Here is a 25,388-nt window from a genome sequence, read left to right on the forward strand (position 1 = left end):
AGCAGACAGGAAGTCAGACACGAAACAACCACAAGAAATCCGGTTGATTTTCAAAATAAAACACTCCGTGTTGATACAAACACAAAAACCTCAAAAAAGAGACAAATACAAGCTCTTCTTCTAATCCGTCGGTCGGGAACACTTCGTGTTGTTGTGTTTATAACACATACATATAACTGCGTTTGTGTGTGATAATGTAATTATCGCGGGAATTCCTTGGTTTCGTTTCTCCAGCTGATCGGCAGAGCTGCGCAGTAGCGGACTCAAAACGCAACTGGTGGGGGTCGCCGGACGAGGACGACGGAGCACAATCGTACCGGAGCCGTAACGCAGCCGTACCGTAGCTGTACCGTATCCAGTGGAATCTGCGGGTGAGTGACAGTTTTTTGATTTTTGGAGGGGACATGAACTGTGCTATTGATCCTCAACTAGACCGCTCTAAACCCGGCTCAACCCAATCACTAATGGCTAAGGCCCTTTACAATTTCATGTCTAGCAATGGCTATGTTGACCCCTGGAGATTTCGGAATCCGAGTAGTAGGCAATATTCTTTGTATTCGCATGTGCATCAGACCTTTTCTCGAATAGACTATTTCTTTGTAGACGCTAAACTTGCCAAAAGTGACAAATGTCTCGTGCCACCCAATTATTGTTTCAGATCACTCACCGGTGTCCATAGATGTTCAGATTTCCTCCGGACCTCGCTATCCCGCCCAGTGGTGATTCAATACCTCACTTCTATCATCCGTCACTCTGTCTGCTAACTTCCGGGCTGTCCCTTCATGTCACACAGACGCGTGTAGACTCGCTGCCCAAAAGCTACTACAATCCGATTTTAAACAGGTTTTTATCCAAACTTGACGTCATTTGACGGCAGATTTCTACTCTGCAAAGTCTGTCTTTTAATTCGGCATAATCGACTGGATCATCGGATGTGCAGATTTTAAAAAAAACTTTATCCTGTAAACCCGACCGGCACCACAACGCGTAACCACAGTTAGCACTGGGCTAACCTCCACGGAAGACCTCCAACACAGCTTACCGGAGGCCGATCCAACTCACCAGGCCCAGTTTATTGGGCCTGCGCCGGTAAGTCTCGCTGACCAACTCTGACCTGTGTGTATACTGAATCTACTCTCCGCCGTGGGCTCCCTCCGTGGAGCCCTCGCGTGTAAGTCTCCCCCTGTGCTACTGTCTCTGCTGACCTCCCCGGCCTACTACCACCACAACAACAACCACCACAACCCTTCACCTGTTCCGACTCCATTACTGGCCACAGTGTGTTTATTCCTCCCCAGAAAACCTCCACCGACCCCACCGTGACATGGCTCCACTTACTTCGCCTGGTTGTGACAGCTGCCACCGGCTTAGCCAGAGGATCGATGAGCTGGAAGGGAGGATGTCCACGCTGTACCAGCTGAGGGAAGAGGAACACATCATGGACTCGATGGTCGTCGCTCTGGGTCCCGCAGCCAACTCAACATCCACGGGAGAACTCGACTCAACTGTCCCACTCACGTCTCCAAACAATCCTGCCATCACGGTCGCAGCTCACTGGTCCCGGCTAGGAGCAAAGCCCAAGGCGCTGGTCAACTTCACTCCCGCTCCCGAATCCCGTCGGAAATCATGGAATACTCTCCAGAAAAGCACACCAGCACCTATGGCCCTCAAATTGTCCAATAGGTTTTCCATCCTGGACGAGGACACATTTCCCCCACTTCAAAATGACCATTCCCCTCCGCTATCAAAGCCGGCTTCCTCCACTCATTCGCCCCGTCAAAAGCTCCTGGAAGCGGCCGCGCCCAGCCGCCCTGGGATCCCCCTTCGCCCGAAGCCGGTGTCGGGAAATCCCTCTCATGTCCCGGCCGCCGTCCCCGCTGCCAACCCGGTCCGTCCTCATTCCACGTCCTCCTCTCACAGCGCTGACTCAGTCTCCACTCTCCCGGGAAATGGGAACCAGCAGTCGTCATCCCTTCGTCCACTTTTCTCCCCAACTACATTAATAGTTGGAGATTCAATAATCAGAAATGTCCGCTTTTTTAACGCTGCCACGCACTGTTTCCCTGGGTCCACAGTTCAAGACATTTTAAATAAACTCCCAGCGCTGCTGCGCTCTCTCCCGTCCTCCATAAAACGAGTGGTCGTTCATGTTGGGTCCAATGACACCTCTCTTAGACAGTCTGAACTGACAAAAAAACATTTTTTAGACCTTTTAAACTTCCTAAGCAGCTGTGGGAAGTCCATTTTCATTTCCGGGCCGACTCCCACCGTGGCCCGCGGAGCGGAAGGTTTTAGCAGGATTCTCAGCCTCCACACCTGGTTACAGTCCACCTGCACCACTCGCAATATCAAGTTCATAGACAATTTTAATCTCTTCTGGAACCGCTCCACCCTCTTCAAAACTGATGGCCTCCACCCAAACAGGCACGGAAGCCGCATGCTAGCAGCTAATCTCCAACACGCTGTCCACACTGGAACACGTGAACTCGCATGACTGTTTACCTGCCACACCCCCTCCACTCACTCTTCTTCTCCTCCCAAAGCCCCACTGGCTCCACTACACTCGGTCCCGCTCTCTAGCTCCCCTCCTCGGCCACATCAGTCATTACAACTACAACCTGTTATTCATATCCACACCATCATCAGTCACAGACGCGTCTGTCCACTCAGTACAAGACATGTTAATCCGGCCAATCTCCGTCCACTTCCCCGGTCCTCACACCCTCTCACAAACCAACATCACCTGAAACTGGCCATATTCAACACCCGCTCCCTCAACAACAAAAGCCTTATTCTCAGTGAATTTATAACGGACAATAACCTGGATTTTCTCTGTCTCACTGAAACCTGGCAAAAACCTCTGGATTATTTTTCATTAAATCAAGTCACTCCCACAGGATACACCTACATGGCCAAACCCCGCACGTTGCTGCCATCTACAGAAATAACATCAAGACAACCACCACCTCCATTCCTCCTGCCCCCTCATTTGAACACCTCACCTACAAACTCTCCGGTCCCTGTCCTCTGGTCACAGCCATCATTTATCGCCCTCCCAAGCCACATCCCTCCTTCCTTTCTGATCTTGCCGACCTTCTAACTCAGTTGTCTGCCATCTTAAAATGTCTCAACTTCACCCAACATATCAACTTCCCAACACACAGCCGTGGTCACATTCTGGACTTGGTTTGCTCCACCAATCTCAACATCAAACAGTTAACTAGCCACAACCTGCATATCTCTGACCACCTGGCCATCACCATGAACATAGACATCCCTGTCCCCACCACAAAACAAAAACGGACCATAACTTTCAGAAATCTTAAATCCATCTCTCCCTCAGCTCTCTCAGCCTCACTCACCCATTGTCTGTCTGCCTCCCCCCCCCCACCATCTGACGACCCCACTGACCTGGTAAACTACTACAATAACATACTCTCCTCCTGCTTGGAACAGCTTGCCCCCGTAAAAACAAAAATTGTCTCTTTCACTCACTCTGCCCCCTGGTTCACCCCAACACTCCGCCAAATGAAGACCCGGAAAAGACAACTCGAAAGACTCTACAAGAAAACCGGATTATCAGTTCACCTTTTAGCATACACCGACCACCTACAAGAGTACAAAGAAGCACTCAATGCTGCCCGGTCCACCCACTACTCCCACCTCATCCACTCTGGCTCCAACAACCCCAAGGCTCTGTTCTCCACCATAAACTCCCTCCTCAAACCTCAAGACAACATCTCCTCATCATTCACCACTGAAAAATGCCAATCATTCCTATCATTCTTCCAATCAAAAATCAACACCATCTACAGTAACCTCAACACCTCCAGGACCCCTCCCATCTCCCCACCTGCCTCCCCCCCTGCTTCACCACCTGCCTCCCCGCCCACCACTTTCCAGCGCTTGACCCATTTCTATCCTGTATCACCAGAACAACTCACAACCATCATGACCGGAATAAAAACCTCTACCTGCGCCCTGGACCCCATACCCTCCAAACTCATCAAGGACTGCCTCCCAGTTATCTCCCCACTCATCATTGACTTCATTAACGCCTCCCTCTCCTCTGGTTCTGTCCCCCAAACCCTTAAACTGGCTGCCATCACACCCATCATTAAAAAACCCGGTCTTGACCCTGACAACCCAAATAACTTCCGCCCCATCTCCAATCTCCCCTTCCTGTCAAAAATTCTGGAACGTGCTGTCGCGTCACGACTCAGAACCCACCTCACCTCCAATAACCTGTTTGAATCCTTCCAATCTGGTTTCCGTTCAAAGCACAGCACCGAGACAGCCCTCCTGAAAGTCACCAATGACCTCCTCCTCTCATCAGACTCCGGACACCGCACCATCCTCATCCTCCTCGACCTCACAGCTGCATTTGATACCATAAACCACTCCATCCTGCTCTCCCGTCTGGAATCCTCTCTCCACATCACCGGCACAGCACTCTCCTGGTTTCGCTCCTACCTCACAGACCGACAACAGTTCATCAGCATAAACAACTGCACCTCCCCCACTGCTCCCCTGTCACAAGGTGTCCCCCAGGGGTCGGTGCTTGGTCCCCTCCTCTTCATTCTCTACATCCTCCCCCTTGGCCAGATCATCCGTCAACACGACCTTCAGTTTCACTGTTATGCCGATGACATCCAACTGTACATATCCACCAAAGCCATCACCAACACCACCCACTCCACACTCAGCAACTGTCTCACCGAAATTAAATCATGGATGCAAACAAACTATCTTCAACTAAACAGTGACAAATCGGATATAATCATCATTGACCCTGCCTCCCGCACCAAAGCCAGTCACAACTTCTCCCTCACCTTCGATAACTGCACTCTATCACCCTCATCACACACCCGCAACCTAGGAATCATCTTTGACAGTAAACTACGGTTTGACCTCCACATCAATCATATTACCAGGACCGCCTTCTTCCACCTGAAAAACATCGCCCGTCTCCGCCCCTCACTCACCTTCTCTGCTGCAGAAACCCTCATACATGCATTTGTCACATCCAGACTGGACTACTGTAACAGCATCCTCCATGGCTCACCATCTAAACTTCTCAAGAAACTGCAATACATCCAGAACTCAGCCGCACGCCTGCTCACCCATACCCGCTCCAGAGACCACATCACCCCCGTCCTCCGTGACCTACACTGGCTGCCCATCACTCACCGCATACAGTTCAAAATCATCCTCCTCACTCACAAAGCACTTAATAACCTGGCCCCCCCTTACCTCACAGACCTACTTCATAACCTCCCGCGACCTCCGCTCATCCGAAGGAAACATCCTCTCCCCACCTACACGGACCAAGCACCGAACCTGGGGAGACAGAGCCTTCTCCATCGCTGCCCCCTCCCTCTGGAACTCACTCCCCATACCCATCCGTACCTGCACACACCTCCCAACATTCAAAACCATGCTCAAAACGCACCTTTTTAAATTAGCTTTTAATTTATAATCTTGATGTGCTTGTTTTATACTGTTCTCTGTGTTTTTACTGTATCTTACTGTTTTTACCTGTATATTTCATGATTTTTTTAAAGTGTAAAGTGTCTTTGAGCATCTGTAAAAGCGCTTATAAATAAAATGTATTATTATTATTATTATTACATGAAAAATTTCATAAATTCATTACTAGTGCAATAGAGGATTTTATTGCTCTTAACCAATCTGATTCAGAACCTATCTCTAAAGCACTACTATGGGAGTCTTTAAAAGCATTTATGCGAGGTCAGATAATTTCATACTCTGCACACATAAGAAAATTAAGGATGTCAAACATTCAGAAGCTCTCATCTGATTTAGAATCAGTAGACCAGCAACACGCAACCGCCCCTTCTGACGATCTTTCAAGGAGGCGCGTGGTCTTACAAACTGAGCTAGATCTTATCACAACTAATGAGGCTGAGCGCCTGTTGCTTCATTCTCGTTCCAGATACTACGAACATGGCGACAAGTCTGGAAGATTACTAGCTCACCAATTGCGCCGTCAAGCAGCCTCGCGTCTAATACCTCGCATTAAAGACGGATCGGGAGCGTTGCAGGAGGACCCGGTTGTTATTAACTCTGTCTTTTCATCTTTTTATGAATCCCTTTACAAGTCTGAATTCTCATCAGAGCCAACTGATATGCACAGGTTTTTAGACGAACTTCAGTTTCCTTCCATAGACCCAGAACTGGTTAATCAATTAGACTCTCTTCTGACCATTCGAGAATTAAACTTAGCTTTACAAAGTATGCAAAATAATAAAGCCCCGGGACCCGACGGGTTTCCAGTCGAATTTTTTAAAGCTTTTCAGGCCAAACTTACTCCATTACTTCACTCTGTTTATCTTGAATCTCTATCATTTGGCTCTCTCCCTCCTACATTGAGACAAGCCTCTATTAGTGTTCTTTTAAAAAAGGACAAAGATGCAGATATATGTACCTCCTATAGGCCAATTTCTTTAATGAATGTCGATACAAAGATTCTTGCAAAGGCCTTGGCCCGCAGACTTGAAAAGGTCCTTCCGACAATTATTTCTAAGGAACAGACAGGCTTTATAAAGGGGCGTCAGCTCTATTATAATGTTCGTACTTTGTTAAACATAATCTACTCTAAAGAAACAAGAGCCACACCTGAAGTAGTGATTGCGATCGACGCCGAGAAGGCGTTCGACCGTGTTGAGTGGAACTACCTATTTGCGGTTTTGGCTAAGTTTGGATTTGGTGAAAGTTTTATATCATGGTTACGCCTTCTCTATACGCTTCCCTGTGCCAGTATTACCACTAATAATACCCAATCCGGCTACTTTTTTCTAAATAGGGGTTGCAGACAGGGCTGTCCTCTCTCTCCTCTCCTGTTTGCACTTGCAATAGAGCCCTTGTCTATGTATTTGAGGACCTCTCTTACTTTTAATGGCATCACCAGGTCTCATACAGAGTTGAAATTGTCATTATACGCTGATGACCTGTTACAATATGTCACAGATCCAGTAAGAGCCTGCCCCTCTATTGTTTCATTCTTTCATAGATTCGGCCGGTTTTCAGGGTATAAAGTTAATGTTGCCAAGAGTGAATGCTATCCTGTTAATAAACTAGCGATGCAGCTCTCCCAGTCAGACATTCCTTTCAAATTGATTCCCTCGGGATTTAGGTACCTTGGGGTCTCTTTGTTCTGAAAATTTTTCTCCCCTTTTAGCCGAGATTAAGACAGATTTTCAAAAATGGGGTTCCCTCCCTCTCTCCTTGATTGGGAGAATAAATACTGTCAGGATGAGTGTCCTGCCAACATTTTTATTTCTTTTTCAATGTTTACCTATATTTTTGCCCAAAAGTTTTTTTAAAACAGTAGATTCGATCATTTGTCATTTTTTGTGGAATGGCAAAACACCTAGAGTTAGACAAAAAATACTTCAGAATTGTAAGTTCTACGGCGGTCTCTCTTTACCAAATTTTCAACTCTACTACTGGGCCGTGAACATAACTAAAATTATACTCTGGTCCAAGTCAATTGATGTACCCTGGTATCAGCTGGAAGCACAGTCATGCTCCCCAGTCTCTCTCTCTGCTTTATTGACCGGCCCGATGGCAGCTAACCCCTCTGGCCTTTCCTGCAACCCTGCGGTTAACGCCATGCTCAAGATATGGTTTCAGTTTAGGAAACAGTTTAAATTTACTGCCCCCACAGCTTTAACCCCATTATTAAAAAATCCTGTGTTTAAACCCACGTTTACTGATCCCACTTTCTCCTTATGGCATGATAAGGGACTGAAATGTTTTGAGGATTTTTATAGGGTAGGGATTTTTTGTTCTTTTGCAGATCTAGTTACTGAATTCAATCTTCCACCCTCCCATCTCTTTAGATATTTCCAGGTGAGGAACTGTGCAAAATCCTTATTTACCAACTTCCCTCACCTCCCACCTAAGCAGCCATGGGATGAACTCTTAGAATTTAATCCCTTACAAAGGTCTTTAATCTCAAAGGTTTACAGTTCTATCCAATCATATGATGATCATTTACCCATCAAAACAAGGGAGACTTGGGAGCGTGAGTTGGGGTTGGTCTTTGATGAAGACTGGTGGGAATCTGCACTGAAGGTCATTCACAAAACCTCTATTTGTGCCCGCCTGACCCTCATACAGTTTAAAGTTGTATTTAGATGCCATTATTCGAAGACTAAGTTGGCACAGATTTTCCCAGATATGGTAGATGTCTGTGATAGATGTGGAGGAGCCTTTCTTCCCCCACCACCACACACGCACACTCACTCACTCTCTTTTCTCTCTCTCCCTCTCGTCTCATCCTTCATTATTAATGAGAAGCGGTGCCTACTGGAGGAGCGGTAGCTCTGGTGCATAATTTTTAAATCACTGACTGAAAAAAAACCCATCCTTCATTCCAAAGTTTTAAGATGGAGATCCTCATTAATCTCCATTATTATATTTTTCGATACAGTATTGTTGTATCTGATATTATGTAAACTGTGTGACTTTTATTTAATAATAGTTTATTTTTATGTTGCATTTATAATGTTTTAAGTTAATTGTTTTCAATTTGGCTCTGGAAATAAAAGGGCATTGTTTTTTTGACGAAGTGTGTGCATTTTTAGGTTTTTAAGTACCGGTTCAAGTACCGTTTAAGCACCGGAGCCGTTTAAAAAATACCGAGTAGTAACCGGTATCGGAAAAAACCCAACAGATACCCAACCCTAGTGCTGACATGTCTCACTCAATCTGTCCATCAAAATTCAAAATTCAAAAGCTATTGAAATTAAAAGACTTTTACAGATACACCTACCTGGGTCTTGAGACTGCCAAGCAACAGTGAAGCCACCACCACTGACAGAGTGGTCAGAGCGAAACCAGAAATACAGTGAATTATGGGAGCTGTAAAGCTCTTGTGGGTTATTTTGGCCACAGTATGTTCCAATTATGTACGCAGTAGCAGTGTCCCCATCATGAATCTGAAGGAAGTCAAAGTTGCAGTTGGTGCTGCTCTCCAGATGAAAGAAAGGAAAGGTAATACGAAGAATCTGAAGAAGATAAAAACAGAATTCAAAGACATCTGTCAATCTGCTACATGAGAGATCTTATCACATCTACTAATGAGCCAATTTCCATTGTTTGTCTTGTAGCCAGTTTTGGTATCAGAGCACAAACAGTTGCTCTCTGTGTTCTGCTGGTCTCAGCACTCTTAGCAACCCCTCATCAATCAGCAGAAAGCAGTCGTTTTCAACAAACAAGCTCAGATGAACAAACGTCTAGGAGCTTAAAGAGAAAGATATTTTGCCCGTGGCATCTGCTGATTAGGAACAAGACACCAATGGATTAATAATGTTGCTCCCTGATTGCTAGATGACAAAGCGCTCAGTTCAGTGTTTAACAGAATTTTCATTAGGCCACCATATGTGAAGTCATTGTACAAAATCAAATATACTATTTCTTGTACTGTGTAACTCGGAAAACTAATGTGATCCCAACAATGCTTAAAACATCATTATCGATCCACAGGATATCTTCTGGACCTTGCTTAATGGTCTTATAACTGTAGTGAATTAATGAATGTAAAAATAAATACATGATAAGTGTAAAATGCACTACCTCTTCAGAATCAAATTGCAGAGACAAAGTTAACAGATCACAGGAAAAGGAGATCTTTTTTACCAAAGTAAGAGAGGCCACCACTGACCTTGTTTGCCTCAGTATGGATAACCCAGGCACAGCTGACCTGGTGATCATATTCATCATGACCTGGGGTGTTGGGATAACTGAAGGAACCAGCAGGGCCAGTCAGGTAACCTCCACAAACTGGAACACACAATCACACTTATAGTAGCACCCGATGACAGTCGACATGTTACAAATGAACCGGACAACAAAAAAGGCAAATGATGGGGAGCCGCTTCTGTTCTTGTTAGTCTTTTTGTTAAAAAATGTCAAATAAAAAACATCCAATTATGATCAAATAAAAAGGTACGGGCAAAATGAAAAAATATTCTTTTCTGACCTTTGTGCAAAAGTTGCAGATTCCATCAAAAGAATTATGGTAGCTTACACATAATTCTTGTGAAAGCACACTTTACCCTTTGTTCCTACATGCCTTTCATTACACATTGCTCCATCATTACATTAGATGTGGTCTCCAGTATGTATTGGACATACAGTTAGAAGATCGGAGGTAGAAAAGAAACTTAATCACAGAATTTGCAAAATAAGGAAAACGAGACTCCGATCAGTAAAAGTCCTGTCAAAATTAGTCTGTCTTGGACGAGCAGCAGTTTCTAAACAAAAATCCATATAATGGGCGTAAATGGTGAAAATGTACTAAATGACGTTGTTTCGAGTAAACTCTGGATGTCGCCACTTCAGGACACTTGGATTGCAGTGGACGAGCAGTATGGAGGAATATTACAAAGTTTTTGTGTAGTTTTATGGACCTTTTCTCCCGGGCGCCACTTACGCTCGTTATATGGATTGTTGCTGCAGGAGGGTACCCCCACGGGTCTCCAGTTGCACTTTGAGGAATAAGAAACTACATCGGACTTCTCATCAGCATAAGGGTGAGTCGATAATGACTGAATTTCGTTCTAGAGTGAACTATTCCTTTTAGTGCAGCTGGTAACCAGAACGATCGTGCATTTTGTGGTAAAAGCATGAAATTTGGTACACTTATAGTCAAAGGCATTCTCAAAAGATTTGGATATGGAGCCATCATGAATTTTCAACATGGCGCCCATGGCAGCCATTTTTCAAAATGGCCGCCAGCAACAACTGTTTTCTTATGAATGATGTATATAATATGGTATTTCAGACTTATTTACCATACATAGTACTTGGTAAATGTCTTTTGGATAATTTAAATTTGTCATTGAATATTCAAGAGGGCTGACATCCTTCAAGATGGCGGCTATCACTTTTATGGCTGTCTGATATGGGTGATCTCGGTGTCAAACCAGTATATATATATATTTTTTGTATTCAAATTTTGAACTTTGCAATTGCCCATAGCTTCCTTCTACCTCCTGGTGACCACAGTAGTCACACACTTGGTGACTACTGGTGACCTATGACCCTTGTTTATTTGAAGATGGCAGCCATATTTCCGAAATAAAAATTATAATTTCAAGTAAATTATCATCTAATCCCAATAACCCAATAATCTAAAAAAAAAAAAAAAAAAAGAAAAGTAAAAGAGTGGATGTCGAAACACAACCAGGGCACACTGGTGATACCACTGCTGTGAAACTCAGCATGGGGTTCAGTGCCAGCTAAATACACTCTTAATAATGCCATTTTCTGTATTTAATGTGCTAGTTGTGGTCATAGCTAAGTGGTAGTGTAGTTTAGTTTCCTAAATGCTATCTAATTTTAGCCCCACATCGACTTAGTTTACATAGTTAGATGTACATGGTTAGATAGCCGCACCTGAATGGACAGGATGTGCCAGCGCGGGAGAGCCGAGCCAAGGGTAACGGGGCTTTATATGATTTTCATATAGTTACCTGGATGGTGTACAGATCGCACAGGAATTAAATGGTACTGGATGAACGATTGGGCTAGGTGTAGGGTAATCTTATCTGAACCTAGTTGTATCCCATACTCGAATGTGTTTCCCTGTAGTAAAAGGTGGTATATAAGGATAACCCCTCGGCCTTTACTGCAAACATAGTTTTTCTTGTCTGACAAAATGTCGAAGAAATTCCAGCTTGTGAATTTTGATGGTCAAGGACCATCACCTTCTTGCACAGCCAAGACTGACTGGAATCTCTGCATTATATGCCAAGAGCACACGGCAGAGGCATTGAGATGTCCTTTGCAGTCCAAGCGAGCAGAAAAGGGAAGTGGCTATACTTCACTTGCGGAGCATTTAATCCAGTTTAATGAACTTGGCCAGCTCCCTTCAACATTGTCAATTGGACGACTGGATGAGGGCCAAGGTATTGAAGCTGCCATGATTGCAAACAAAGCTCAATACCATCATACATGCAGGCTGAAGTACAATGAAACCAAGTTGCAAAGAGCAAAAAAGCGAGCTTCTAGTGAATGTCCTGATCAACAGTCAGAATCCAAACTAAGAAGGTCGCAACCAAGCCGGATGCCTGAAATGAGACAGGAGGACATCTGTTTTTTTTGTAAACAGCCTGCTGGCAATGAAGGCCTTCATGAGGCTCCAACATTTCAATTGGATAATCGGGTGTGCACTGCTGCAACCCTACTTCAAGACACAGATTTGCTTGGGCGACTTAGTGCTGGGGACATGGTGGCCATTGAAGCAAAGTATCATACGAGATGCTTAGTAGGTCTCTATCACCGTGTCAGAAGAGCTAAGTTAGAAGGTCTTGAAGATAATGGCCAGGGACATGCAGAACCAACCTCTAGTGTTGTGTTTGCTGAGTTGGTGCTTTACATAGAAGAGACCAGACAGCATGATGGGTCGGCACCTGTTTTTAAACTAGCTGAACTTGCCCAGGTCTACAAGTCACGGATGAAACAGCTAGGTGTAGAGGTTGATAACAGAGTTCACTCTACACGACTGAAAGAGAGACTTCTTGCAGAGTTCCCTGATATGCGAGCTTACCCCAAAGGAAGAGACATCCTGATGGCCTTTGAAGATGATGTTGGCACTGCTCTTGCCAAAGCCTGTGAGCAGGATAACAATGAAGATGCTATGCACATTGCACATGCTGCACAGATAGTCCGACGTCACATCTTTGGTGAGGCCAAACCATTTAATGGTTTCCCTGAAAAATGCCAAGAGGACTCTGTGCCACAGCTGTTGCTTACCCTTGTTAACATGATCTTAGAGGGGCCTAGCATCAAAGACCAGATGGAAGAAGCAACATCTTCTGCAGCACTTACAATTGCTCAGTTGCTGAAATTCAATAGTGTTAAGCACAAGAAGGGCTGACATCCTTCAAGATGGCGGCTATCACTTTTATGGCTGTCTGATATGGGTGATCTCGGTGTCAAACCAGTATATATATATATTTTTTGTATTCAAATTTTGAACTTTGCAATTGCCCATAGCTTCCTTCTACCTCCTGGTGACCACAGTAGTCACACACTTGGTGACTACTGGTGACCTATGACCCTTGTTTATTTGAAGATGGCAGCCATATTTCCGAAATAAAAATTATAATTTCAAGTAAATTATCATCTAATCCCAATAACCCAATAATCTAAAAAAAAAAAAAAAAAAAAGAAAAGTAAAAGAGTGGATGTCGAAACACAACCAGGGCACACTGGTGATACCACTGCTGTGAAACTCAGCATGGGGTTCAGTGCCAGCTAAATACACTCTTAATAATGCCATTTTCTGTATTTAATGTGCTAGTTGTGGTCATAGCTAAGTGGTAGTGTAGTTTAGTTTCCTAAATGCTATCTAATTTTAGCCCCACATCGACTTAGTTTACATAGTTAGATGTACATGGTTAGATAGCCGCACCTGAATGGACAGGATGTGCCAGCGCGGGAGAGCCGAGCCAAGGGTAACGGGGCTTTATATGATTTTCATATAGTTACCTGGATGGTGTACAGATCGCACAGGAATTAAATGGTACTGGATGAACGATTGGGCTAGGTGTAGGGTAATCTTATCTGAACCTAGTTGTATCCCATACTCGAATGTGTTTCCCTGTAGTAAAAGGTGGTATATAAGGATAACCCCTCGGCCTTTACTGCAAACATAGTTTTTCTTGTCTGACAAAATGTCGAAGAAATTCCAGCTTGTGAATTTTGATGGTCAAGGACCATCACCTTCTTGCACAGCCAAGACTGACTGGAATCTCTGCATTATATGCCAAGAGCACACGGCAGAGGCATTGAGATGTCCTTTGCAGTCCAAGCGAGCAGAAAAGGGAAGTGGCTATACTTCACTTGCGGAGCATTTAATCCAGTTTAATGAACTTGGCCAGCTCCCTTCAACATTGTCAATTGGACGACTGGATGAGGGCCAAGGTATTGAAGCTGCCATGATTGCAAACAAAGCTCAATACCATCATACATGCAGGCTGAAGTACAATGAAACCAAGTTGCAAAGAGCAAAAAAGCGAGCTTCTAGTGAATGTCCTGATCAACAGTCAGAATCCAAACTAAGAAGGTCGCAACCAAGCCGGATGCCTGAAATGAGACAGGAGGACATCTGTTTTTTTTGTAAACAGCCTGCTGGCAATGAAGGCCTTCATGAGGCTCCAACATTTCAATTGGATAATCGGGTGTGCACTGCTGCAACCCTACTTCAAGACACAGATTTGCTTGGGCGACTTAGTGCTGGGGACATGGTGGCCATTGAAGCAAAGTATCATACGAGATGCTTAGTAGGTCTCTATCACCGTGTCAGAAGAGCTAAGTTAGAAGGTCTTGAAGATAATGGCCAGGGACATGCAGAACCAACCTCTAGTGTTGTGTTTGCTGAGTTGGTGCTTTACATAGAAGAGACCAGACAGCATGATGGGTCGGCACCTGTTTTTAAACTAGCTGAACTTGCCCAGGTCTACAAGTCACGGATGAAACAGCTAGGTGTAGAGGTTGATAACAGAGTTCACTCTACACGACTGAAAGAGAGACTTCTTGCAGAGTTCCCTGATATGCGAGCTTACCCCAAAGGAAGAGACATCCTGATGGCCTTTGAAGATGATGTTGGCACTGCTCTTGCCAAAGCCTGTGAGCAGGATAACAATGAAGATGCTATGCACATTGCACATGCTGCACAGATAGTCCGACGTCACATCTTTGGTGAGGCCAAACCATTTAATGGTTTCCCTGAAAAATGCCAAGAGGACTCTGTGCCACAGCTGTTGCTTACCCTTGTTAACATGATCTTAGAGGGGCCTAGCATCAAAGACCAGATGGAAGAAGCAACATCTTCTGCAGCACTTACAATTGCTCAGTTGCTGAAATTCAATAGTGTTAAGCACAAGCGGGCAAACACAGCAGGTTTTGTCAGACACAGTACTGCACAAGAGACGCCAGTTCCATTATACATAGGGCTGATGCTGCAGACCCTATTTGCCTTGCTTAATATGAGTGTTATGGAACATGGAAAGAAGAGTTTTAGAAATTCTAAAGTTCGTATTAAAATTCTGCATCAGGAAAAATGTATAATTTCACACAGATCATCCATATCTAACAAGTTGGCGGCCATTTTGAATTTTCAATTGAAAAGTTCCACTATCCAAAAGACATTTACCAAGTACTATGTATGCTAAATAAGTCTGAAATATCATATTATATCCAGGATTCATAAGAAAATAGTTATTTCTGGCGGCCATTTTGAAAATGGCTGCCATGGCCGCCATGTTGAAAATTAAGGATGGCTCCATATCCAAATCTTTTGAAAATGCCTTTGGCTGTCAGTGTACCAAATTTCATGCTTTTACCACAAAATGCACGATTCCTTTACATTTTTGAACTAAGCTCTTGCACTATTTAAAGCAAATCTGGGACATTCCAAATACTAAGATATTCTGAAATTCATGGACATTTTTCAAAAATTAAACTTTTCATTCAAATTGTTAAGCTGATATTATCATTTATAATTAAAAAAAATATTATTTAATTGGAAACAAATGCAGGAAAAAGACTCCTGCACTACTTCTTCATTTCACCTCACCTCCTTCATCTTCCCAGCCCCTATAGCCTCTTGTCCTGCCCATACCTTGCTGTGGGGCCTGGCAGAATGGGCCAGTCCACTGTGCAGTGCAAACACATGTGAATCCATTAATGGCATCAGCACAGGTTCCTCCATTCTGACAGGGATTGCTGAAGCATTCATTGATATTCTGGTCACAGTTTTCTCCTTGCCAGCCAGAGTTGCAATTGCAGATGTAGCCAGGAGCCGAGGTGGTGGCCTGTGATAGCAGTAGTGCATTAGCCAGACATTCATGAATTTGTTGTTACAAATTGATGATACAGATGGATTTGATTCTAGAGTTTCTATTCTGGAGAAGGCAATGATACACACAATTATTTTTACTGGGATCAATTCATTGTTGCTTTTGAAATTTGGTGACTTTAAGAAAATACAGAATAATGCAGCATCTCGTCATGTCTGAACATTAATACATATATACACACAGTCACACACACTCACCATACACTGTCCATTGACACATGGGTTGTTGGTCTGACAGATGTTGCTGGTCTGGGTGCAACCAGTTTGTCCATATCCATTACCTATGTAGCCTGGAGGGCATGTACATGTAGGGAGAGTTGTGCCTGGTGGATGTCAAAGAGTTGAGTGAGAAGAACAGAATGCATGGTTATTTTTCACAATGCAAAGCTCACTCCGTAATTGAACTGAAATTGAAGAAGCTTATTCCATATATATTCCGTATAGGAGTATAGAGACAGCTGGCACAATGTGGATACCTTCAATAATTATTTAAGTGTTCCAGCACAACACGTTCTCTAATCCTTATATGAAAAGAAAAGAAAACATTAATAGCTCAATAAAATTAGTCTATAGAATCAGTACATTCAGATTTTTGACACTTTTGCATTTTGTGTCATCACTGTTGGATGTAGTATTACACAACCGTACGTTTGCAATTATCATATGTGATGTATTGTGTTGTGGGATTTTAGCAGAAAGTAACTACCATCTGCATTCCATTGGGGGAATATTTAAGATACAATACAGTACATTTCACACTCAGTATGTAGATACTCCAATAACATGATGGGCTGTAATTATACTTTAGAGTTTCCTATTCATAGAGACTGAGACAAAACCTGGAAACTATGTGCACTTTTCTACAACCCCCAATTTGTATTTGTTGATTATTAATGTAAGGATTTACTGTTTACTTACTGCTTACAGACTTTTTATTTTTTTCATTTTCCATTCTTCCCATTGATCTTTAAAGACATGTGTTTTATATCAGATGTCTGAATCTCCATCATAACCAAGTGGACCAATAACCAATAACATGATGCAGGTGTGTTGTAGACTAAAAGGAATAGCTATATCTTGGTAAGTGAGCCAAATGGAGCACTGTTACAGGTTATGTGATTTTGAACATTAATAAAGCAGCAAACAACGATTTTCTATGTTAAGATACAGTGGAGTAATGCCGTACTTAGCAGAGAATAAAGTCAATAGAAGCTTTGCTGGTTTTTGTTTTGGTGGCCAGTTCGGTCATGCATGTTAGTCCATAAGAGTCCTCCCCTGTGAAACTGTTGGCCCTCCGCACGTTAAAGGGACTAAGATCTTATTTAGATAGAATCAAGGGTTCGGTGGTAAGCTTCAGGGTTGTGTGGCAATGTGGAAGTCCAGGATGTGAGGCAGGTGTGCATTCAAATCAGCATTGTCAGATGTATGATAACGATTGTATTTGTACTTGGTCTACACTATCCCGTTTTAATTCATTCCTTGACATAACCAGGATAGCAAAATATGGATCCTAATTCTACATTACCTCTTTCCAGCCAGTCATGTTTGGTTTAGATAATGATGATGAATGTGATTCGTGAGCACGGCTTTCCTTCTCTCTCCACTGCTCGACTTGGAGTTGATGTTTTAACTTAAGAGTAAGCCCATTTACTTATTTAATTAGCTGAGCTTATGGCCTAACCTGTGTAGACTATGAACTGGCTTCCATCACGTTATCTTGTAATTTAATTTAATAATCAGAGGCTATTCATCATGAAATGAAGTCTGATTTAGGTAGCTAGCATTAGCAGGCTAACTAGCAAGATAATAATTATGGTTACATGGTGTAGCAGACTGGACTGCTGCTCCTTTCCTCTCCCTCACAGCAGAGATTGAGGGAGAGGAGGGGCTGTGGTAGAGTGGGTGTGGCAAAAGTTATATGAGCCACAGGGGTGCACTACACCTGAAGGTGAAGAGAACCAGGAGAGTGTGTGTGAGGAGAAGGAGAGACTGGGAGCAGAAACAGAGGAAGAGGGTCTGGAAAGGAAGGAGTACTGGGAGATAACCCTGGAGAGGCCAAGTCTGATGACCACAGGTCACCTACCTTCAGAGCGGGTTTGATAAAAATTACCTTTTTTTGCTACTGAGGCAGGTTGGAACTATCGCTCCTAGATGTGAGTCTTATCAGTTGGATTATTAATCGTCAGTTGGACACTTAAGATTTCCTTTTTGCCAGAGACTGCCTGCCCCTGAACTCACCACTGCTTCCCCACTTCTCACTAGCCCGCATACCCTTACCCCTTTCATAAACCTGGGGAATCTCCACATTTCCCAAGTTGGACTCTCCCTTCCCCCTCCTGTCATACCACATGGACTGAACACACACACACACACACACACACACACACACACACACACACACACACACACATACATACACACCCACTCACACACACCTTCCCATTCAACCTACATGGCTGGACATTTTCAATGGACTTTATTTTAATGACTCTTAAGCCCCAGAAGGAGATTTAGTTTAGAGGAAGTGATTTCTGTTATTTCTGTTTATGTTTTCTTGTGAAATCCAGGCCCTGTTGTGAACTGTGGTGAAGTAGGTTGGTTGTGAATTTAATTGTGTTCCGCAAAGTTTGAGTTGATTAATAATTTTGAAAAGTAAACTGGGAGTGGACATTCTTTTGATTATTATTTAACATTTTTCATTGGACCTTTTGTAGTGTGTCCAATTATCGAGGCCGAAACCCTGAGATATTTTGTATAAATTTGATATAATTAATGTTATATCTGGCGCCCTCATTAATATACTTGTAGGCCTTCATAAGATACGCTACAATGGATTTAGGAAAATAGCTCTTCCTATAGTGATTGTTGGGACTGTTTAGATTTTTGTTCCTGTCGAGTTTGATTGAAGTTTGTTTTATAATCTGCAAGGTAGAATATCTGATTATGTAAATGGAGTCTGGTGGTTTGGCAGATCAGTGAAATAGCAAAAAACATAAGCACAACACATTAACACCAGACAACCAGAAAACATACAGTAAGGAAATAGCACACTATCCTGTCCACTCTTGTCAATGAGCCAAGAGACACTATTGCAGCGGAAAAGGGGCCCCGGAGGATGAGTGATCTGAGGGGAACAGAAAACTCGAAGAGTGGATGGTGTATTTACTATCAGAACTGCAGTTTAAAAACTGCTGAAATAAAAGCCATTACTAGAGCTACTCTGTGAGTGAAAGACATAATATGTAAGAATTCTGCTTCCGGGTAAGGGAAGTCGGCGAACAAGACTACATTTTACATGACTAAAACTTAAAAACCACCTTCTGTATGAACAATTGGGTCTAAGTCACTTGAGAGAGATTTCCATCAGGAATGGTGGTTGTTAAATTGTGTTCACCACCACCAAAGCAAGTTTGCAGGATCATTGGTGTTTATTTGCCTTACTCATGCAGTGCTCCAAACAGCCAGATTACTTCACTATTTTAGCCTTGCACTAATGTAAGCCAGCAGCAGCACACATGGAGAGTGTATGTGTCTGTGTTTTTAAATTCAGGTAAACTCTCACTATGTGGCACTCACCACAGACTGTTATTCGCCCTCACTCTTCTCTCCGTAATGTCTTCATGAAATAAAGTACACTGAACATCCAGCTCTAGTCAGCAGTCAACATTATAGTAATGTGACATATACACAGACAACAGAGATTTCCTCAGCAGACCACAGCTGCAGTAAGGTTGATTAAAGAGTAGTGAAGCTAAATCCACTTTATTATCCCAAAAGATAACATCTCTGAAATCTCTTGATGTCAGAAAACTGCTTCAGATCAGAGCAGAATCAGATGTGACTGTTTATTCCTCAGGTCTAGCTTAGCCCCCCCCCCCCCCGACACTCTTGCAGCTGAGCAGAAAACACACAAAAACACTCTGCAGATGTCTGTTTAGTTTTGATAGGGAGCCCCTGTCAGTCTAGTGAGAATTGCAGTGAGATCCATAATAACCTCTAGTGTGCATGCTCTATTCCTGTTGGTAAATTGTTAAGTGGGGAGACAGCTGTGTGCTGTCTGGGTATGATCTGATAATCCATAATTTATTTGCAATAATCTTAGGTTTGTTTGTTGTTTTGAAACCAGGTCTGTGTGTCATTCATTCATCTGATATTCAATTGAGAATCAAAAACCAGAAAATTACAAATAAAAACTAATCAAAAGTAAAATTAAAAAAATCACCCCTCTACCTAACGAGCCCAGAGATACTGCAGTTGCAACAAAGAATATCTCTAGAGGATGAGTGACCCCGAAAGGAGCAGCAGAAGTCCAGGAGAAGGGCCTAAGACATTGGTGTGTTTACCTGCAAAGCTTTAGCACATTAACTGCTCTGTTACAGCAGACCTACTGTGTGAGACTATAAAGCCATAATAAATAACTTCCAGGGCACACAAATCGGACAAATTACAAAAAATCCAATTCGGCTTGTGGCCCATTTTTTTAATGCCCTATTTTTGATCTGAGCATAAAATCAAAAAAACAAAAAAACAAAAGCACTATTTGTTTTTTTGTATCACATTCATAAACAGATATTGAAATAACGGTATTCAAATAGGCTACCAAATGAAATGAACAGCATTAAATGATTCTGTATCAATAACCGGGATAATTGTTGACCTTTTATTAAAAGTTAACAAAAACACAAGCCATGCTTACAAAACACTCATTCTGCCATCTGCTGGTAAAGAGGCTAATCATTGTATTGTACCAAAAAATGCACTCATCATCTCTTGCTCTATACTGTACATGACTAAATGCTTACAATTAAACCACATGTAATCAATGACTGTTACACAGTTAGTTATATTGTCCTAGAATGGCCATTCTATCATCTGGGATTTTATTTTGATCTTTTCACTTTTACTTCAAGGTCACCTAATTGGTTTTCTCTATGTCTTTGTTCAAAGGGAAAAACGACAAAAGGAATACAAAAACCAAAAGTGGACCGTGAATTTGGTTTTCTTGTTTTTCGTATAGGAACGGAAAACAAATATTATTTCAGTTAAATTCCAAAGACAAAAAAACACGTCACTTCCATTTTTGTTTCAAGCATCTTTATTCTTCAATCCAAAAAGAAGTGGTAATGGTATGGTTTGGATTCTAAACAAAAAACATATTATTTTGTTTTTAATGTTGTTTTTTAATGTACTGGTATAAGCTTTAGTTTCGCATGCAGCCAGTTTGGTTTTCAGCCATGTGTATGGACAGAGTTTTATAGAATTTACCCTAAATGTCTTAGTTGCAGTTCTGTTAACTGTAGAAGAAGTGACAACGAAGTTTGCGAGTATAAATCACCTGGACTTAAAAAACATGCTGTGAAATGAACGGATCATACTGACATTCCAAACTGTAAACAGATGTTGAAATTCAACATTTAATAGAAAAGTGGTGCTGTATTTGAATTAGAGTAGATAGACTAAATTTAAACAAACTAACACAAACCCCTTTCTTTTAGTGCTGCTTTCTGTTAAAATGCAGATTAAAGTGAAGGTGGTAGCTGTTGTAAAATAGCATAAAATGAATATAATAATAGTTGATAGCGAGATAGTTGAATATTGAAAGACAATATTCAACTATTAGTAATTAAGAAGATTGATGCCTATTCTGTTTATCAAATGGTGCCGCTTCTAGCAGTTCATTTTAAATAAATAAAAAAAATCACTGAATTACCTGTGGCGCACACAAAAGCCATCTTTTTGATGTAACTGTTGACTGTTTAATTGACTTTTTTTTCTCTTTTTCTTTACAATGAACGAGGGAAGAATGAAGTTAAACTTAAACCTGGGAAGAAAAGTCACACCATCATCCCTTCATAAAATCAATAAAACATAATTGTCTCTTCACAATTTTTGTAAAATCCTTGTTTGGATTGAAACCCTTCTTTGTTGTGAAGCAGTGTTGTGATGCAATTATGCATGATTCTCCTCACTTAGTTTAACCACAAATATCCCTATCCCATATCAAAGACACAGTAATAAAATCAACATATGTGTGTTTTTACCTGGGCTGGAGGAGCAGGTAGCTAATGGGTAACAGCCTCCATTGTTGGTAGCACAGATATTGGTCTGGGTGCATGTTTTCCCATCCCCCTCATAGCCTGCAATAACACAAGAGTTATCAATTCATTTTTATTTCTGGTTAAAGTGTTTTTTTTCCTTCCCGATACTGATTCCGATACCTGGGCTTTGTGTTTCAGCTGATACCAAGTACCGGTCCAATACCAGTGTGTGTTTTTAATAAAAAAAAGAAGAAGATGATTTCTTTTTCTTTTAACAGCTGTATATACTACCAACCCTGTATGGATGTTATATGAATGCTATCACTGTTGTATGGCCTGGCGGCTCAAGTTAAACCTTGAAGTGAATGATTGCCATACAACATTCTTCTATTATCTATTTTGACAGTCAGTCAAAGCTGAAAATGAACAAACAAAGAAATCAAGGAATAAATACCAAATCCTTTAAAAACTGTTAAAGTGTAGCCACCTTTTAAACAGAACAGTTTAAAACAGTAGTGCAACAGCAACTTAAATAAATCTAGGAATAAATAATTCCCTTAAAACTTACAAACCAAACTTGTTTTCTTGTAGCACCGCACTTTGAAGGGCAAATGTTGATGCCGATACTTTGTCCACCCATTGTGCAGACTCAGCAAATACATGGGGCACACATCGGAGGGGCAAATGTCAGTAGTAAAGATGATTGCCTGCACGTCTTTCAGCCTATATGAAATGTGTTCCCTCACGTCTCATAAGGTTTGTCGGGGGGGGCGGTTTTGTCGTGCTCTTTCGCATGATGCGTCTTCAAATGCTTTATAAGGTTGCTGGTGTTGAAATTGGCATCACTTGTGCCACCCCTCAAAATAACATCTTTGCATACTGAACATGTGGACGTTTTACTGGTGGGGTTATCCAGAGTAAAATATTGCCAATTGGCTGACATTTTGCTAGCTCCATCTGACTCTGGAAATCAACTTCGATGATCTAAAAACTCTAGTAGCCAGAGGCAGCACAGCACAACTCCTTGTGTTGGCTTTCAGAGCAGGGAAGAAGAATTAATTTCCAGTGTGTGACGTTAAACAGAGCTAACGGAGCCAACTGGGAAGTAGCAGGGTCCCGTTTCTAAATTACGTGGTATCGGATCGGCGCATAGACTCACGTACTCGTCGATCCGATTCCTGCATTTTCCACAGTATCGGCAGCATTTCCGATACTGGTATCGGAATCAGAACTACTCTAGTGGTGGTTGTTGCTTTTACAACTCAGGAACCAGGGTCTCTGAGTCACTCAGTAGACGAAAGGCTTGATTTCCTCAGAAGAGAGCATCAAAGGTTTTTCTTAGGCCAGAAACATGGTCTGCGCAAACTGTAACCAGTACTGCTCCATCTGCTCTGAGCAACCACCATCTCGCTCTCTCTCTCTCTCTCTCTCTCTCTCTCTCTCTCGCGCTCAACCACACTAAGACACAACACACTGCTCTATTTCTTCAATGGCTCACATTTTAGGAGACACTGTCAGTGCTTCTTCAACTTTTCCAACTTTCATCTCAGTGCACCTGCGCAAGCTTAGAGGATGACGTATGACTTGAGGATTGTACTAGAATCATACATCATTGTCAAGCTTACATTTTTTTAAGTTTGAACACAACATCAAAGTCATTTGTCAAAATATGTTTGGCAAACAGTGTGATTAATCAACATTGTCAGGAAAGGATATATATGAAATACTCACATACTCACATCTGATTGACAGATGCAAACACAATGTGTTGCTGGTGGCTTTGACTCCCAGTGATCTGTCTTTTTTTCAATAGAGTGCCTTGGCAACTCTCAGTGAGGCAGGATCTTCTGTCACAGTTGGGGGCCCACATGTGGTATCCCCACAAAGATCACCTTCACCACCAATAGTACATGCAGTCAGGTTGGGGTCCAAACCATTGCTAATTTATGCGTCCTCTACTAGCATGCTGTATAACAACCAGTAGAAACTCATTTCAGGTTGGTGTAGAGGTCAAAATGCAAACCTGGAGTGTCTACATCGCACAAGTATTTCCACATTTTACTATCCTGCAGCTTTTACCACTTCAACAGGGTAAATGTGGCCTCAGTGTCTGCACCTTCATTCTGACACTGAGGCACAGTGATAGCAGATTCCTTCTGAACTTTTTGTTATGAGCCAAGCATGTTTTATGTCTCCAGCACTTAAGAAGAATGAAATTGACAATGGTTCTATGACTTTTAAATAACCACAAGAGTTCATTGTCATTTGTTAAACTGTTGAGGAAGGTTCTCAGTCATCCAGTTCATTGTAATTCTAAGTGCTATATTGTAGGTGTGGCCGGAAGATGTAATGGCTCACCATGCCTCTGTATGGCACTGTGCCAGGGTCTCACTGTGCTGTTTGCTGGGCGGCACCATGCGCACCTATATCAGGTGCCCGACCACACCTCTTCCTCTCTCTCTCTCATCTGGATGATCCCTGTGGTGGTGGTGGTTGCAGCCTGGCGTGGTGGAGCAGTGCGTTTTTGGCGTGATTGCGTGGCCGCCAACGTGCTTCACTGTCTAAAGGTAATGTACTCTGCCAGTATCTCCTCTCCATTCCGGTGCACAATTGGTGCTGTGTGCGCACTGGTGACACCGGTGTTTGTGTGTGTGCAGCTGGCTGTTGGTGCGGCGGGACGAATTGCCCCGCTCGGAGCCCAGAGTGGTTGCTTTCCGGTCCCCTCGATGGGTCGGCGTCGTCTGCCTGGCTGGATCAGCTGGCACTTGGTCTGTCAGCTGACTGATGTTTTGATTGCCGTTTAAATCTTCCTCCTATCGTCAGTGAGACTGTACGGTTGCCCGCCGGTAGGTGAAGGTCCTTTTTTATGAACGAAACTCACATTGAAATGATTAATAATTCACCAAATTGTTAACATCGGTTGTGCCCTTTTTGTTAGAGGCTATAGAGGTGCCTGGCCTGTCACCCGCCACCGCCCCCAAATACGGCTGCTGCTGTTTTGATGCTGTTTTGTGCAGCTGCTGACTGCTGCTGTTCGCTGGTGCTGGTTGATGCGGCTGTGCTGCTGGTGACTGCTGCTGCCCGCTGCAGTTGTTCGCTGCGGCTGTGCTGCTGCGGCTTCGCTGCTCTGGACATTCCTGGTTTACCCCTTTTTGGTTTCTCTTTATTGTGCTATTAGTCTTTGGTTTAACTTTGTTTGTTTGTCCAATAAATCATTCTTTAAACTGAAAACGTCCTCTGCCCCAGTGGAATCTTTTATCGAACCTGTGTCCTGCGTGTTATTAATATAAAGTAAAAGACCATATATGAAAATAGTAACATCTTAATTTAATAATTTCCTGGGGGTGAAATTCCCCTGGCTGGTGTTGTCACGGCAACTTATTGCACCACTTCGTCACATAGGCAACTGGACGTTCTAACTAACTGGAGGGGAGTTACAGGCTTTTAAACTCTGT

General features: G+C 42.7%; 1 protein-coding gene across 1 annotated transcript in view; it reads right to left on the reverse strand.

The window, feature by feature from the left end:
• Positions 1-25,388, reverse strand: part of cubn (cubilin (intrinsic factor-cobalamin receptor)) — a 244,366-nt gene that overhangs the window by 179,851 nt on the left and 39,127 nt on the right. The window contains exons 10-14 of the mRNA XM_084340702.1: positions 21,937-22,032; positions 16,094-16,218; positions 15,659-15,851; positions 9,692-9,810; positions 8,801-9,035 (exon numbers count right to left, since the gene is read on the reverse strand). Of these exons, the coding sequence (XP_084196828.1) occupies positions 8,801-9,035; positions 9,692-9,810; positions 15,659-15,851; positions 16,094-16,218; positions 21,937-22,032 (768 nt within the window). The remainder of the gene's footprint in view (positions 1-8,800; positions 9,036-9,691; positions 9,811-15,658; positions 15,852-16,093; positions 16,219-21,936; positions 22,033-25,388) is intronic.

This window comes from Pagrus pagrus (assembly GCF_965226575.1).
Source record: "Pagrus pagrus genome assembly, chromosome: 20".
Lineage (NCBI taxonomy): Eukaryota > Metazoa > Chordata > Actinopteri > Spariformes > Sparidae > Pagrus > Pagrus pagrus.